Source organism: Phlebotomus papatasi, chromosome 2, assembly GCF_024763615.1.
Source record: "Phlebotomus papatasi isolate M1 chromosome 2, Ppap_2.1, whole genome shotgun sequence".
Lineage (NCBI taxonomy): Eukaryota > Metazoa > Arthropoda > Insecta > Diptera > Psychodidae > Phlebotomus > Phlebotomus papatasi.
Window position 1 is genome coordinate 41,785,367 of NC_077223.1, and position 16,883 is coordinate 41,802,249.

At 34.4% G+C, this 16,883-nt stretch overlaps 1 protein-coding gene across 1 annotated transcript in view; it reads right to left on the reverse strand.

Annotated features, from left to right (window-relative positions):
• The window catches only part of LOC129801140 (nephrin-like), a 140,130-nt gene that overhangs the window by 56,634 nt on the left and 66,613 nt on the right, over positions 1–16,883 (reverse strand). The window contains exon 5 of the mRNA XM_055845906.1: positions 15,126–15,329. Coding sequence (XP_055701881.1) covers positions 15,126–15,329 — 204 coding nt within the window. The remainder of the gene's footprint in view (positions 1–15,125; positions 15,330–16,883) is intronic.

Below are 16,883 nucleotides of genomic sequence, written 5' to 3' on the forward strand. Positions count from 1 at the left end.
CTTATAGAGAAATTAAAATATTTTAAATTTTTATGGAATAAAAAAGAGATGACAAAGCGACCAATTTAACGAAATGCTCAAATTCGTGACTTAAATGTCTTACTCCATATACGGGTTTCAGACCTAAGGCTTAGCCATCTTGCTTAACTCCTCTAATTCCTTATCAAGCATATTTTTTAGGGAATTGTTGTTTAGGATTAAATATTAAGGGCATCCAAATATTAAGATATATTAAGATCCATTAGATTTTGAAGAATCAATAAAATTGTTTGTCATTTAGATTTTTGAGGCCTTCGAGAACTGGGCTAAACCTCCAGTCTGAAACCGGTAATAGAGCAGATCCTTAAAAATTAAAGCTTTTCGTAAATCTAATACATATATGGAGAAAAACGATTTTTCCAATTTTATTTAGGTCGATTTATGAATCATTAAAATGTTACTCAAAATATTTTAAAAGTAATACAATTGATTTTTGGGATAAAAATTAAATATTGGTTCATAACCGGTTCAGACTTGTCAGAAATTCCAGGACCCTTACAATGAGTACAAACATCGAACTCAATAAAAAATGCGCTTTCTTGAGAATTTAAAAAAAAAGGCGCTATGGTAAATGTGACGATGTGGATGACTTTGCCCTCAGGGGTGACTTTTCTACAGGGTTGCTCGTAAGCTTTTATTCAAACTTAGAAATTAAACATGGTCTTCACCGATTTAATCTACCATGTCCTATCGGTAAAGATGAGCCTTAATTAACTAAAATTAGAGAAAAATTCATAAATAGCAGAGTAGCATAGTCACCTGCATCTACGATATTACTAATGATTTAATGGTATTATCCTATATAGACGAAAATTCCGCATCTGTGAACTCTAAAGATATTCAGAATTGGAAATCATTGCGCGACGGGTTTTCGTACAATCTATAAAAACAGTGAGAAGGTAATGTAATGGGAGGGTTGAGAAAAAAGAAAGTAATGGGTCAACGTAAGGGGGTCTCCTGAAGGTGGTGGCATCCAAAATCCCGAAAACCAAAATCCCGAAAGCCAAAATCCCGAAAGACAAAATCCTTAACGCCAAAACCCCGAAAAGGTCAAAATTCCAAAAGCCAAAATCCCGAAAGTCAAAATCCTGAATTTTCAAAATCCTGATAGGGATAATATAATATGGAGGAAAATGCTTAGTATAATTTCCTAAAAGACACAGAAGATTTCCCTTTGCCTCCAGCAAGCGCGGGTGCAATCGTGGGAGTAGCTATGACACTTAAAAATTCAGGATTTTGGCTTTTGGGATTTTGCCGGAACCCCCTGAAGGTACTAAGTTGCTGTTTCAAACCGTCTGGTCTCTAGGTCTAGTTACGGGCAAAAATTAATTCCTGTGAACTGAAAAAAGTTAACTCGAAGGGTGGAAGGTGGACATTTTTTTGGATTATGTACGTTCTTTTCCGAAAACCCGAAGTCGAGATATCTCTCAATTTGTATGTAACTAGGCTCGAAACACCGGACGGATGACAAAGAAAGTTTTAAGCCTTACGGCGTTATCACATTTGCACATTAAAATTTTAATGTGATTCACATTAATTGTCGCTTGTGAGCGTCCAAATATGTTATTTGTGTCTTTGAGTCACTTAATATTTGGGGTTTTTCTATTTATTGATTAAGAAGTGGACTTGACCTGCAAAAATAAGTTTAAATTTACTTATAGCATAAATATTTTTCATATTAAAAAATTAAAGAGAAAATCGCATTAATTTTTCGCATTAATGCTATAAATCAATTTATATCAAATTTTGCGGGCCAAGTCTACCTTTTTATCAACAAATAGATCAAATTTTGAATATAAAATGATTCAAACACACAAATTACACATTTGGATTCTCACCAGCGACAATTAATGTGAATCATATTAAAATTTTAGTGTGCAAGTGTGATAACACAGGGAGTGTAGAAACGTTTTGGCAAAGTCTGAGTTTGATTGAACGTCATGAAGAAATTCTTGTTTGATTATTAATAATCAACAAATTTTTAATGATTTAATTAATTATTAGGAATCAAACAAATGCAATTGAATATTTATTACACTATATTTGAGTTTTTACCGTAATTTTAAAAAAATCCACTAAGCTATATTAAATTTTAAATAAAACCATCATAATATTGGCAAATTAAATCTTTAATCATGAGAAACTTTAAAGAGCATTAGTCTTCCATTTCATCTCGAATAATTTTAACTTTTTAACAAATTATTAGTTATTCATAAACCCCTTTCGGATGCTCTCAATCTCTTCATCCGTTTTGGAGTTTAGTTGACTTTGTGTTCACCTAATTTTAATAACATTTACCATTCACCATCATTGTGACGCTTTATCCTGGTGGTTTGATAGACGTTGCAAGATACCAAATTCACTCATCTTAAGCCTGAGAAATGTGCACGGTTAACTTGGAAAAGTCTGAAGAGGTACCAGCACGAAATTGTATGTGAAAAACCATTCAATGTACGTACGTAGTATATTGATTTTTCCATTTCTGACTTTCCAACACTCACATTTATCCCATTCTCTTCATCTCACACCATTCAACCATGTCACCCAACCAAGTCATCCCTAGCACTCATAAGTCTTGTAACAGTGGTGTATGCAAATTTTCGAATTATGATTATGCGGGAATTGCTAACATAATTTTCAAATAAATTCACTTGCTGCTGTGCCAAAAGAACGGGAGGCTGCGGCTGTTTGTACTTTGTAGGCCACCCACTAGACATTTTCGAATAGGATTTCATAACCCAACCACAGAAGAATATACCCCAACTGCACAGTTAATCTATTGAAAGTAATGTGCTTCTCGTACACGAGACTCATTTGCATATTTTCTATATTCATTGATTATCATAAACTAATCCAAGTGAAAAGGTCTCTTAGATTAGTTTCTCTTTCATACAGGAATCCGCAAAAGCCCCACGCTACAGTTAAAAATGAGAAACAACAGATAGACACTCATTTGTGTTTTTTGGTGTTTTTGGAAAATGAACTAAATATAAAATATTTTGAGAAAATATTTTTAACATATAAAGCTTTCAAGTTACTTAAGGGTAAAGGCTTATAATTTTGGACAGTCTGCTTATAAGCATCGATGTTCCAAAAGTTTGAAGTGCGATATTTTCAATACAAATTGACTTTTTTTGTTATGCCCAACGCACAATCACTTTTGTTTATAAACATGTTTTCAAAATTTTCTATGAGAGTAAGTGAGATGACTAGATTTACATTTTATTCACTCTTATTGAAATGTCAAAAACATGTTTACAAAACAAATGTTATTGTGCGCTGGGCATTACTCTCTTTCCAGAAGGGTTGTTTAGAAATTTGGCAAGCCATTTATCGTCTTTTCTTACAAAATTTAGTTTTAATACGTTTAAAAATGAATTAATATGAAGAAGTGAATTTGACTCTTATTTTGGACAACTTGGTTATTAATTTGGACAACATGGCTGTAAATTTGGACAGCTAATCCGCCTCAACAGGATGCCCATTGTTCTTCATTTTATGAACCAATCTTACCAAGTCCTCTTCCTGTTCATGTAAGGGGACCGTAGAATGTCACAAGAAGCCCGTAAACTTTCCATATCATTCATTAAACTGAGTTGACTTCGGTAATCCAAAAACTCGCGGATTTGCTCATTTTCTGGCCTTTCCGGAAGGCTTTTCTCACTATATGTCGTTCATAGAGATGATGCTTCTTTGTTTCTCCAGGAATTTATAAAACCTAGTCATCACAAAGGCTAAAAATTCACGAAATTTCGTGAGAAAAATACCTGTCCAAAATAAGGACTATCACCTCATTGGTGAATCTCGTAGAAAATTACCCATTTTTCACACGAAAAATCTAATTCACAAAGCAAATTTCACTTCAGGTCAAATGTAGAAATCTCCATTAGCGTGAATCAACACAATATTCAATGAATATTTAATAATATCAATCAAAAAAGTGAAGAAAAATTGTTAGCACTTCACCACAGCTAAATAAGACTGAAGTAAACACAAAGTTCTGTCATATTTCTCGTAAGCAATTGCTCACACTGAATTTTCAGCAAAGCAGTTTTAACTCAAATCATATTCAAAATTTAACGTATTTAGTGTTAAAAGCCAAAAAGAACAAATATTTAGATAGAATTCATTATTCATCAAATATTGGAATAAAAATCCATAATTTTAATCAATTTATTTTTAGTGTCCAATTTCACGCTCAAAGTGTCCAAATTTAGAAACTGTCCCAAATTATGAGCTTTTCCCCCCTATGTAACAATAATATTGCTACGAATTTTCTTCTTAAGTTACTTGGTGGTAGTGTACTATTTACGCCAACTATCTCCAACTAACCTTCAAAAAATACCCTTGGATCTCTGAAAGCCTTACATTCAAGGCATAAAAATCGAGTTTTACGCTTAAGCCTATAACATAAATGCGTCTGAATGAAAAAGATCTACTGCTTGTACAATGGAGAGAAGATAATATTGCCTCTTTACGGTTTATGTAGAGTCCTTATTCGGTGTAATTCCACAGAAGCTCCTGAGGTTGTAATCAGCATATTCGCCCTTGTTTCTCCGGATTGAATCAATAGAGCTCATCTACAGCGCCACATTAGGATTGAGATATTGAGATTAGATTTTCTCGAAATTCAAATCAAAGCTTCAATTCTGAGACCAAGATCAAGATCGGGATCAATAAAATTTCAAGATTTTAGTATTTTAAAATAAAAAAAATCAAGATAAAGACGTTAAACCCGTCATATGTCTTGAAATCTTGAAATCTAAGACATAACCCGTGTGGATTTCATGATTTCCAATTCTGGAACCATTATTTCAATTCAAGACTTCAAGTCGTCAAATTCCTTGAAATAATTCCAAGAAGCTCTCGGAGAGTGTTTGGAATTATTAAGATTACTGATAAATTAAAGAGTTTCACATATTATATTTTCTAAATAAGGAATATTTGTGAAATGGAAGATTTAAGAATGATGGTGTAAAATGAGATGTAAAAAAGTGTCCTTAGCTTTGCGGAGTGCTCGAACACACGAGAACGAGTTTTCTGTGTATTATCATTTTGCATGCCAATTGGGTGCGTATATTCATGTAATATCCATCACGCGCCAGTTCAATATGCCATCCAGATAAAGCCTTTTCTTTAAGAAATGACATGAAGATCACCGCTCTTGGAATCTGAGAGCTTTGCAGTGCTCCAAAGATTGCCATCAGTGAGATAAAACGCACTAATGAGAATGAAATCATTAAAGTTTAGTAAATAGGGTAAAGTGGTACAAGTTGGACAATGGTACAATTTGGACAGGGTTTTTTCTTGATAAATTTAGTATTTTTATTTGTATATATTTGATACTTTAGTTTTATAATTTGGTTCCTTGTGCTTAAAAACAAATTTTGTACTGTATTTATCAAGAAGAAAGCCATGTCCAACTTGTAACACTATGTCCAACTTGTATCACTTTACCCTACATTCTCTTTGAACTTGAAATCATTTTTGGGACTATTTTCCAACCATCTTGAAGTTATATCAAAATACTTAGAGTCCTTAAAACAGTTCAGATATTGAATTATAGGATATTCTATTCTAAGATATCCAATATTATGGGGTAAGTGTGCCAAATTCCGGCCAGCTTGCAATTTCGGCCACCTTTTTTGTTCCTCGAATTTCCATGAACTTTTAGATTTTACGTACTCTAGAGATTATACAATGCAAAAGAATAACAAAAAATGTAGTTTCAACAAACGAGATAACGTGAAAAAGATATTGGAAAAATTCCCATAGGGCAAGAAACTATGAGAATGAAGGTGGCCGAAATAGGGCACCAAAGCTATGTCTATATTAGGTGAGATTCTTAACAATCTCACCTACTATAATCCTAACAAAATTTCATGTCGTCCGATCGACCTCAAACTTGGCCAAAATGTGTTTCAGCACTTCCTGATCACGAATATATATGTGGCTATTTTACGTTCCCGGCCGGCCGGCCGGCCGGCCGGCCGCTCTTTGGAGCTTAATAGCTCCTAAACTAAAAAAGATATCGACTTGCGGTTTTCGGCAAAGGTTATATATCGGGTGAAAATTGCAACTTGGTGCATTGACCCCCCACCCCCCACCCCTCCTTCCGCCATTTTGAAGACCCCTCTTTTTTTGTTTTCTCAATAGCTCCGCCTCTATGGCATCGAGCGGACTCAAATTTTAGTATGTTATAGCTGGGCCTTAGAGCTTTCCATCAATACCAAACTTAAGGTCTCCCGACCCCCCTGACCCGAGCTATAAGGGTCCAAAAAAAATTTCTTAAAATGGCCATAACTCCGGTTCTAATTGTCAGAATTTAAAAAGTGAGGGCTTTTTGGAAAGCTCTCGTGAAATGCCACTTCCCCTTCTAACATCGCAAGTTCATAAAACCACCGCAAGGGGCGCTTTTTTTAAAAAGAAAATTTTTAAATCTTATAAGTTAAATAACTCAAAAATTCCATTGTGCATCGGGCTGAAATTTTAGTATGTTGTAGCCATTGATTATACCTATCAAACAAAAAAAACCTTAAGTCGATCTAAAACCCCTGACCCGAGCTATAAGGGGTCAAAGTTCGAACATTGACCGGCCTCTATCTCCGGTTCTAATTAACATAGCGACCTAAATTTTACCTTTTTGGTTTCGTCTCAATGAGCACTTTCAGATGGAAGTTCAAAAAGTCACCACAGGTGGCGCTGTGATAGCGTCAAAATTCATCGAAATTCAAAGTCACTTTTCTCAAAAACGGCATTGTGCAAGTTAATGAAATTTTAGTATGTTGTAGTCTAGTCTAGGACGTTTCCAAAATGGTGCGTATGTGCTCTGTGGTTTCAATAGAACCGGAGATATGAGGGGTCAAAGTTCACGAAATTCAAAAAATCATATCTCCGGTTCTATGTGACCAATTTTGATGAATGAGGGCTTAAACGAAAGATCTCACCAAATGCTACAACTTTCTAGAATATTTGAACTTCGTGGGACCAACACCAGGGGCGCCACAGTCGAAAAAACAATTTCAATATCACATAACCTCAATTATCTCGACTGTCGCTAAACCGATTTTGATGATTACTTCAACATAATTGTAGAGCACATTTGTCTCTACATTTCGTCCAGACATCATTTTCCGGTCAGACTACGCTATCACTCAGATTTTGCCGTTTAAGTGTGAAAAAATTGATTTTTCCAATAATAACGCTTTGAAATCACTCAGATGCCAATTTGACTGCCTCTACTCCACCAAGACACTTAAAATAGGGGTTTAAATGGAAAGTCCCGCAAAATACAACAATTCTTTGATATAGTTGAAGTTCAACAAATGACTACTTGGGGCACTCTGGATGAAAAAACGAGTTAAGAAACAAAAAACCTCGCTTATCTTGGCTTCTGAGTAATCGATGAGTTCAAGTTCTATAGAAAAATTATAGAGAACATTCTGGTCTACATTTCACCCATATAACACTTTTCTGTCAGTTCATCCAAATCCTTGATATTTTGGTTTAAATACAAAATTTGTATAATTTCACGAATTTGATTCAAGATAACTGAATGGCGTCTCCCAACTTCAGCTCCAAATCGAATTTGCATGCACTCCGAGTTAGCTCACGTTAAGAATCTCACCTACATAAGCCGGTTAGGATTATCTGTCCCTTTTTATTCATTTTAAAATGTATTAAGAATGGTTTTAGAGTAAATAAAGACGGTAAACTCTTTTCAAGGTTCTAAGCAACACTCTTGCAGAAGAAAGAATAAAAAAATCAATTTGAATTTAAAATATTACATTTCAAACTTGAGACTTTGACGCTTGCATGCAACTATGCCGAAATTTGGCACACTGACCCTATAGTGTTATTCCGATTGATTTTAAATTTGACACGTTTTTTTTGAAATTCCAAAGTCGATATTGTCCTATAAATGCTCTTACAAAAGTGTAATACTTTACACAGATTGACAAATTGTATTTTGTTCAATTTATATTTAAGTTTTTATTAAAATATGCCAATCCTTTATATATCAATTTCTTTCCGGGTTTTTCCTTAAAGAAAAGTCACCCTTCTTCTGCAACAGTGTTTATCTTACGATGATGCACAGTAAATCTGCCAACCGTGCTCGAATCACTCTTCGATTTATATCCCATCCATCAACACTCCCAACATCCATATGGAGATGACTCCCCATCCTGAAAATCTATCCATGTGGTCGTGTCAATCGTCCTTCTCCAAAGAGAAACACACCCAATCCCAACATGGATGCATCAATTGTTGAGTGGATGCATTGAGTGAAAATTCTGTGTGTGGTTTGTGGAATGGGGGGAGAAAAAGTGCCGCAGAGGAAGAAAAACTGACATGGACTGCACAGTCAATACACAGTTGCACTATGGCACAATAAAGCCTGGGTACATAGTGGATACCATCTCAATTCGCGCATTGTACCCATGGCTTCTTTAGGATTGCGGAGAAGCACTGAAATGGAATTGTTCCAACATTTTCCCACATGCTAGCTTTAGGCACAAAAGCATTTACTGTGGATAAAAAGAGCCCCCATACACTTCCGATCAATTCATCGGTCATCGTTTGTTGAGGTACTATTGCAGAATAATACGTAATTGTTATATTAGTTGGAAAATGAAAGAAAGCACAAAAACAAAATTTATTTCGAATTTTCTGGAATCACACAGAAAATTAGAAAAAAAGATTCCCCCCATTATATTTTGATAAAATTTCACGGGGTCAGGAAGCAAATTTTGGAACATCGATTAATAAATTATTTTCAAACTCATTTTTTCCACTTTCTTGATTATCGTTAAAAAATAACATACGTAAGCCAAACAATGTGATATAATACACGATTAACTTAAAGAAATTTTTAATAACACACCAATATAATTTGGGTTAGGGCCACTCAAAACACGATATTCTAAGCTAAATCCACCTCTCGGAGTATTTTAATTCATGAATTTGAAACTCAATAATCGGTTTAGCATTGGTTTTCCAGATAAATAAAGTTTTTCAACAGTCTATCTTAATTAGTTCAACAGTGTTGGCTCTTGTCATGACTTTTTGGTAGTTTTAGAACACGTCAAGGATCGGGAAAACAGTCGAGACTGGAACCACCACAAAGAAAAGTTGATAATGCAGAAACACTTGAGAACAGTAAAGTGCGCTTAAACATATTCATTTTTCATTGGAATAGAACCATTAATGCTGTTTTTGTTATGGTGAGGTGAATGCAGGTTTTTAGTCAAAATATGGCAATTGACTTGATACTTCTCATATGAATAAAAAGAAACATTAATGTGCATCAATTTATTTACAGTATCGTTTTGCAAACTATTGCCTTTGAGTGCACATCATTCTGTACTGAAAAAGATCTTTCCACTGCACTTGATATTGATGATGACATAAAAATCTTTTGAGCTATGGTGCTCAAGTTCGATTTGGGAAAGCAAACTTTCTACTGCACAGAAAAAATATTTTGTAAAAATGTTCGTAAATGTTTGTGAATTCCTATGGGGTAGTTACAAAATGCTCGTGAATCCTATAACCCACAAATAAGTTCGTAAAAGTTTGTACTTTTTTCACAAACATTGTTCGTAACATGATCATTTGACGAACATATTTTGTACTTTTACGAACATTTGTTCGTAAATGTTCGTAAACACACAAAAAATTCGTAAAATTTTGTCATTTGTTCGTAAATGTTTGTTTTCATGTGGAACATTTTACGAACATTTACGAACAAATGACAAAATTTTACGAACATTTTTTGTGTGTTTACGAACATTAACGAACAAATTTTTGTAAAAATACAAAAAATGTTCGTCAAATGTTTATGTTACGAACAATGTTAGTGAAAAATGTACAAACTTTTACGAACTTATTTGTGGGTTATAGGATTCATGAGCATTTTGTAACTCCCCCATAGGAATTCACAAACACTTACGAACATTTTTACAAAATATTTTTTTCTGTGTGAGCAGCAATGCCTTTGGTTTCTGTAGCAAACTCCTAAATAAAATTCGCTGTAATATTTGTGATCTAGTCCGTTTTTGATTTGTTTCTGACGGTTCTAGTAATAATTCGACTGTATCAATGTATTCTTTTTCGGTTATATTTCCCCCCAAATATTGTCCACAGAAAAAATATTTCGTAAAAATGTTCGTAAATGTTTGTGAATTCCTATGGGGGAGTTACGAAGTGCTCACAAATCGTATAACCCACAAACAAGTTCGTAAAAGTTTGTACTATTTTTTTACAAAAATTATTCGTAACGTGATCATTTGAGAAGTATTTTTTTGTACTTTACAAATTTTAGTTTGTAAATGTTCGTAAAATTTTGTATGTATGCGAACAGTTACGAAAAAATTTCAGAAAAGAACAAAAAATGCTCGTCAAGGGATGATGTCATGAACAATGTTTGTGAAAAAAGTACAAACTTTTACGAACTTGTTTGTGGGTTATACGATTTACGAACATTTCATAAGTTCCCAATAGGAATTCACAAACATTTACGAACAATTTTATGAAATATTTTTCTCTGTGTGGATCATGTGAAGGCCAATGAATTTTATGAATCGAAAATATTTTGCGCTTCTCTACAATTGAAAGCATCGACCACTTATCAGGAAAAAACTGCAAAACATGTTCACATCTTACTTAAAGTTTCTTCGTTATTTCATCAAAAATACAAAACAAACGCATTGAAAGTATAAAACAATAATAATTTGAGATTGTCCTGAAAGTTCATTATAATGTTTTAATAAATTCCTCGTACACGATTAGGGGAATGTGGGTATGGTTCGTACAGAGTGATCAAACAACGCAAATTTTCTCTGTGTTTGCAAAGAGCTAGTTCATCATTTCTTAGCCATAAGATAGATAATTTAAGCTCATGAAACGAGATGAGAAATGGTAGGTCAGGGGTGAAATGATAACTTTAGCTCTCGCTAGTAGCGATTCGACACTATCGAATCTCTAGTATCGTTAGATTCACATGATGAGATGATATGAGTGTTGGCTCTTCGCGCATTGTCGACTCGTTATTGTGACACTTTGGGACAGTGCCACATAACCTCACACTTGCTTGTTTTTATTTTGAAATATGAATTATTTCAGTGATTCTATTGATTTTAATTTCACAATATGAACCTAGAAATTATTTTTCATGGAAAGTGTGGTCTTTGGGAAGCTCAACATTCATTTTGAGCAAGAATTGTGTGAGGAAAACTAATCTTTGGAGCTTCCGGAAGATGTGTAAGCAAAGAATTTTCATTCATATAAAAATCTATCTATTTACACATGTTTTTTATTTGCCTTAGATTTTAACAAAATAATTGACCCTCGAAGACTTCCTGCACTGCTGCTATTTTAGGAAATGGTTCCAGGAATTTCAGGAATGTTCCTTCTCTGTTCCATCAGTGCGTGCATTCTCGTTGGATTGTGGTGTTTTATACTTGTCCAGGAACGGCAGAAACTTTGAGGAAAACTAAGCAATCTGTGGTCATCTTCGACCACTAATGAGTTCCTGCTGGATATATTTAATTTAAGTACAAGAAATTCATGAAAACTTGTGCGTCCACTTCCTGGACAATGCCTCAAACATTGCAGCTGCAATTACCGCATATAGCTACTTCCTAAGATGAGCCTTTCATGGTGGGTGCAAGGGTAATTGTGTGTTTGGTTAAACACAATCAACAGAACACAATTTTTCCCATTCTATTTATCACACAATTCCATAATTCATGATGAGCCAAAGATGTATAAAATATCACAAAAAATATATTCATTACTAACAAAATTCAATAAAGATAAATTAAAATTTTAAAATAACGTGTTTACTCACTAAAAAACATTAAAATATTCACTAAATTGCACTTCAAGGGTACAAATCGACAGCTCCAGAGGTGTCGATAAATTAGTGTCGAGAATTATCGACAGTAGCGACAAAAAATGTTAGTTATCATCTCGATCGCCCATAATCGACACTCGACACTAGCGATGGGACAATTCGAGAGAGTTATCATTTCACCCCAGCTCTTTGCAAATAAAGAGAAAATTCGCATCGTTTGAAGCTTCACTCTGTGCGAATCATGCCTACATTCCCCTATGGCCTTTGCCTTTAGGCTAATTTTCTTTGACTACTTATCGATTGTTGATTTTTTAAGGGCCTTTTTATTTCTAAACAGGCTGTTGAGAAAACTGGCCAAACATAACCATAGAGTCTCGACCGGTAGTTTTAGTTTTTTTAGGGATTTTTTTGGTAATTCCTACATTACTACTTGATTGTTATTGACTTCAATAACCACTGCTTTACTTGTGGCATAAATTTGTTGATATTTAGAAAATAAAAATATAGTAGATAGAATGTTCATGGTGCTATCCGACTGAAAAATGAACATGTTTTTTCTAGGACTTTGCTGTTACTTTATCACTTTAGTGCATCTGAATTATCGACTACCGCTCTTATTAGTTTCTTTCTCGGCTTTTTGCCCCATTCTTCGCCATGTTCTAAAAACAGTTGTGACAGGAACCAACACAAACAAATGCTGATTTTTGTAGAAGCACTTTAAAACAGTAAAGTTTGAATAAAACAAATTCATTTTTCATTAGAATAGCACCATAAATTGTATATTTCTGTAAATTATCCTCTAAGCCATCTATCAGTGAAATTTCAGATTAGTACAGGTTTTAGTTAAGGCAATTGTTGTTGTCTCCAGTGTTTGAAACGAATGAAGAGCATTCCCCACAAAAAGTTCAATCTGAGGTTGGTGGAACTATCAGTTTAACTTTTTCCATTATAACTTGTGATGTGTTAGGTGAGCCTTGTCAGTCCTTGCAAAATGCGGTAGGGGTAGCGAAGGCATTTAGGCTTCGCACATACTCTGGTTTCGAACAGTTCATATTTCTCCCATGTTCCTTTAATGAATTTGACCTTTCCAGATTCAGAGGTCAGATACATTAAAGGAACATGCGAAAAATATGAAGTGTTCGGAGTTAGAGTGTGTACGAAACCCGAAAGCTTTCCCCTATCTATTAAAAGTCACGAGTTCGAATATTTGACAAAGTATGGGATGCTTTGCTATCCAAATTAAACAAGATTTGTCTTTAGAGAGCCTGTAAATTCATAATAAAACTATAAATTTTTGGGGCAGAAGTTTGACTGACTGGGAAATTTCGTAAAGACACAAAAAGTAGGGTAAATTAAGCTAATTCAAACCCTGCTCGAAATGGAAACTTTTCGCTACTCCAAATGAAATCATAATTTTTTTTCCATGATAAATACAGTATTAAATTTTTATTTACATATTTTCTATACCTCGGTTTCAATATTTAGTTAATTATGTTCTAAATAAAACGAAAATCCATTCATATTCACAAATTTTAATTTGTTAATTTTTCAGAAAAATTAAAAGTGTAACTCTTTCACCATCGAATTTTTCATCGATCGACCATGTTTTCCAATGAAAAACACAATAAGGTGATTGTTGTTTATTCGTTTCTTTTTAGCATTTATGTTATATTTCTGGCTAATTTTAGTTAAATTCAGTGCTAATCTTTATTGTTAACAGTTTGTGAAGTTTTCAAATTAAATAATTACCTGTTTCGTGAACAAAAAGGGGTTTTTTCTGAAGTGTCTGCAAATGTTTCAATGGGAAACACTAGAAATATGATTTTTTAGAGTTTTTCTTATTGTCTCATATGGGAAAGGAGAAAAGACCAGGAATAAGAATAAATCCTAGAGCAACTTAACAAGAGTTTGGAACCCTTTCGTCGCAGTTCCACTTACACTGTCTCCAATTAGAAAATTTCCCTTTTCTCCAATTGGATTAATTTGTTTCCAATTGAAGCATTTTGCACTTGTGCATTTTTCTTGTATTTAGGAAGTTTTCAAATTATATTTAAAGAATTTTTACTAAACAGTAACATTCTAGAAAAGTTGAGGAGCAAATGTGTGTAATTTTCTTCAGAAAAAGTGAATTTAATGTGTTCAATCTTCTGTCAAAGTTAAAGCGTCTGGAAGTGGTTTTGAATTAGGACATTTACCCTATAGGAAATATGGAAACATTCGATACTTAGAATTATTATAATAAAATCAAAGAATCATACCTATATATTCTTATAAGTGTTCACCGTAGATATTAGGTTTCAGTAATATAAAACAATTATAATATATCTTACTAGACTGATTCTGTGCTTCATCAGAACGATATTTAAAAATGAATAAATTTGAAATTTATGAGGTATTTGACGTTGGCAGGTGGTGCTACTCCATGGGAGGATACATCATCAGTAAGCTTCATGTGCTATCTGTAGGGCCAATCCATCTCAAAACGACCGAAAAAATCGCAAATCGAGGGGTCATGGTCTTAGATGTTTCTGAATTTTACATATGTTAAAGTACACGATAAAATAATATACCCCTATTTTTTTTTTCGTCTGAAAAAAATTCCTGGCCGGAGATACATGGCGTCAAAGATGGCGCCTCGCGCTTCATTCCTCAATTGCGATTTTTAGCAAATATTTTAAAATGCTCTATTTCGGGAACGGGTTCGGATTTCTTCTTACTCTTTTTTTTTATTTGAAAGATAATTTTATAATCTTTAAAACGATATACTTGATTTTGCATTATCTGCTTAAGTTTTTTTGTAACGGTATTTTAAAAAATTTTTAAAAAAATTTAAAAATTAATTTTTCTCAAAAACCCCATTCTCAAAAATTTTGATTTTTTTACTGTTGATCAGTAACATTGAGTACTACATTCCCTGAAAAGGCGAGCTTCCACTTTTGCACTTACTTTTTTTTAAAAATATTTGAAAAATTACCATATTTTCAAAATTAAAAATAACCAGTTAAACTCAAATTTTTGACTAGAGGGGAACCGGATTTCGTCGGGGGAAATGGAGTCACTTTTGGAAAAACGACAATCCTTTCATTTCAATCAATTGCATTTCAGACTATAAAAACAAACATCTAGGAAACATCTAAGACCATGAAGGGTACCCCTATGGTCGTCTTGAGATGGATTGGCCCTGTATAATCTTTTGATAAATTACATTCTGATAGTGAAAAAAAATACTCACGGTTTAAATCCAATGTCACTGATGAGCTAATGGGTGTTGTGACATTATTATTAGATGCTTGGCAGGTTAATACCATGTGAAGGTGGCTCCTTTGCAATTTCTCCAATTGAAGAATATTCTTAACCCTTTTATCTGACAATACAATTGAATGGCTCTTTAACAAAGTGCTTTCATGCCACCAAGTGACGTTTGGCAGTGGTCGACCTGTAAAAATAACACATATTAATATTTAATGTTCGCAAAATGAGGATTTTAACTTCAAATATTCTTTCTGAAATAACTAATGCGAATAAATATAAAAAAAAACTTTTGTTAACGAGAACATTAAAATTGTGCAAGAGAATTTACTATTTCAATAGAGCACAATAATTTAATTAAATGTGGCTCATTAAACGAAATGCGAAATAAATTGCTCTCTCATGGGAATATTTTTTTTTTTAGTGAGCAACGGCTTTCCTTGTCTTTTATTGCTCGAACTCCACGGAGAGAGCAATGTGTAAGTACTGTATGTTTTTGATATTTCAAAGTTTCCGTACTAGACCGTCCTAGAGAGATTTTTATAGAATTTTGCGAATTTACTTAGTTTTCGAAATATGAAGTCTTACTCTCAGAAGAAAGAGAAAGAGCGCCAGTGGATAAGTTGGGAGAATAGTGTTTGTATGACTGTGAGGTCTCGGGTTCGAAACTCGGCAGCTGCAGATTTTTCAGCAGCCGTATCGAATTAGTCCAGTGAATGGATGAAAAAGTAATGCCAAGGCATTGATAATGAACCGCTTAAACAAGAGAGGCTGGTACAGAAACGAGTTCGGCATAAGGAGATCTGTCGATACAAATACACATTCACTGCAACTGATCCAACCAAGGCTGAGGGCCAATTTTTGAAACTCTCACTCGCACCCGCGAGTTCTTTAATGGCCGAGAGAAAAGGACTCGCACACCCCACAGATTCTTGAGTACGTGCAACGAGTACTTTAGGTTATAAAGAAGTCGTTACAGAAGGATTTGAATCTGCGGCGTGTGCGAGTCAATTTCTCTCGGCCACTTAAGAGCTCGCGGGGGCAAGTGAGAGTTTCAAAAATTAGCCCTCTGGTCCGCCGCAATATAGAAACGGCACTGTGTGTGTACCTCAGACATACAGAAGCCGAAATATGGAGCTGGAGGACCGCCTTGGGGTTAAGATAGAATAGAGTAATGGGGAGTGCATAATGGGCCCAAATAAATGGCCTGGACGCAGCGGAACCGATAAAAGTTTAAGCCGATCCATAGACAAATCTTAATCTTAATCTTACTGTTTGTCCGTTTGTATCCGTTTTATGAGATATAGGGGCCAAGCGGTTAGAGATAGCCTTTTGGGCTATTGGGTGCCCTGTTTCTGCCACAAGTGCTCTCTTATTAACACTATCTGCATTTTCCTTACAGCTTTTCCAAAAGCTACTAAAACCGGATCCCGGTCAAAATCCCGAAAGCCAAAATCCCGAAAGCCAAAATACCGAACGCCAAAATCCCGAAAGCAAATATCCCGAATGGGCCAAAATCCCGAAAGCCAAAATATCGAATTTTTAAAAGTGTCACAGCCACACCCACGATTGCACCCGCACTTTCTGGAGGCAAAGGGAAATCTTCTGTGCCTTGGAAAATTATTCTAAACATTTTCCCCCATATAATTTCATCCCTTTCAGGATTTTGAACATTCGGGATATTTGCTTTCGGGATTTTGGCTGCCACCGACTAAAACCATTATTATTATTATCATTAATA